We start from the raw sequence: 1,710 nt of genomic DNA, 5'->3' as shown, positions 1-1,710 counted from the left end.
GTGAGGAGGGAGGTGGGTATGAATCAGGAGTGGATGGGGTTGGGGATAGGAGGAGATAGGAACAGAGGTGGGGCCTTGGGAGAAGAGCTGGGATGGGAGAGGGGCATTTTGGAAGAAGTGGGGCAGGTCTTTGCAGGTACAGGCAGGGCAGGGCAGTGTGCCTCAGGGATCCAGGTATCAGCAATTAGAAAGGTGAAAACCCTATGAATTAATAAATTGTACACGGACCAATTTCTCAATTTCTCACACTCACACACAGCACAGTAAGGCCACAAAAGGATTACATGTTGCTTTGACTGTCCACTCAGTGATTCAGAGAAGAGAGAGTCCAGCACCATATAAGCAGCCGGGTCTGCACGTAGCTCAATCTCAGAGTCAGAGCCTGAGGAGAAACCATTAGGACCCTTCATGAATAAAGAGGCAGAGCAGCCTGTCCCAGATCTGTTTGGTCCTTACCCCGTAGATGATGGGGTTTAGCATGGGGGGCATGAAGAGGTAAATGCTGGAAATGAGAACGTGGACATTCAGAGCCACATTCTGGCCAAACCGGTGCAGGAGGGAGGTGAAGAAACGTGGGACATAAAAGGCTAAAATGACAAAGAGGTGGGAGCTGCAGGTCCCAAAAGTCTTGATCCGGGCATCCTTTGTGGGGAGGCTGAAGATGGCCCTGAGGATCTGGATATAGGACACAACAATAAAAATCACATCCAGACCCATCACACTGAATTGCACAAAGAGTCCGTAGTAACTACTGATGCGGATATCGGCACAGGCCAGATTCACCACGGCCATGTGCAAACATAAGTGCTGAGGGATGATGTTGGTTCTGCAATATGGCCATTGCCTCGCCAGGAAGGGATAAGGCAGTGCGAGCATCCCACAGCGTAGCACCATGGCCAGGCCAATCTTGGCCACCATGGGGTTTGTCAGGATGGTAGAATGTCTCAGGGGATGGCAGATGGCCACGTAGCGATCCAAAGCCATGGCCGCAAAGATCCCAGACTCCATCGCTGAGAAGCTGTGAATGAAGTACATCTGGGTGAGGCAGGCACTGAAATCGATCTCTCTGGAATTGAACCAGAAGATGCTCAACATTTTGGGGAAGATGGTCGTAGAGAGGACCAGGTCAGTGACAGCCAGCATGCAGAAGAAATAGTACATGGGCCCATGGAGGCTTGGCTCTGTCTTTACAATGAACAGGATGGTGAAGTTCCCCAAGACAGCTATGGCATACATGGCACAGAAGGGGATGGAGATCCAGACATGGGCGGCCTTCAGCCCAGGAATGCCCAGCAGGATGAAGGTGGAGGGGTTGGTGAGGTGGGTTGTGTTGGAATCTGACATGGAGTAGGGGAGAAGTTGTCCAACTCTGAGGCAGAACGGTGTCTCTTGCATGTACCGTACGTCCCACTGACTTCCTGAATGTGCCCAGCCTCTAGGGTGATGGTCGCAGTACAAATGCCTGGATGGAGAGACAATGTGAATATGAGACACAATATGCACAACTGGAGGCTGTTCTCATGGGTGAAGCAGGTCGGTCGCCCTTCACACACTGAAAAACGACATTTTTATGATTCAGAGAAATGAATTATGAACACATGATGCTACAAATGCCAATTCCATGTGTTCTGGTGCTCAGTGTGTCAGTAACTCCAACACATCGTAGTCTGGGAAAAACTTAATAGACACCAGCAGGAAACACAATTGTGG

At 50.4% G+C, this 1,710-nt stretch overlaps 1 protein-coding gene across 1 annotated transcript; it reads right to left on the bottom strand.

Annotated features, from left to right (window-relative positions):
* Positions 1–396: 396 nt before the first annotated feature.
* LOC142072519 (olfactory receptor 52R1-like) lies at positions 397–1,344 on the bottom strand. Its single transcript, XM_075129494.1, has one exon. It carries the CDS (start codon positions 1,342–1,344, stop codon positions 397–399), a length of 948 nt encoding a protein of 315 aa, XP_074985595.1.
* Between the last annotated feature and the right edge of the window lie 366 nt (positions 1,345–1,710).

The sequence above is a fragment of the Caretta caretta genome, chromosome 1 (assembly GCF_965140235.1).
Source record: "Caretta caretta isolate rCarCar2 chromosome 1, rCarCar1.hap1, whole genome shotgun sequence".
NCBI classification, from domain to species: Eukaryota; Metazoa; Chordata; order Testudines; family Cheloniidae; genus Caretta; species Caretta caretta.
Note: the sequence above shows the minus strand (reverse complement) of the source record. Positions and strands in the feature narration are given on the sequence as shown.

Excerpts from the sequence above, each read along its gene's own strand:
- LOC142072519 (XM_075129494.1), bottom strand. The coding sequence starts at position 1,344 with ATGTCAGATTCCAACACAACCCACCTCACCAACCCCTCCACCTTCATC.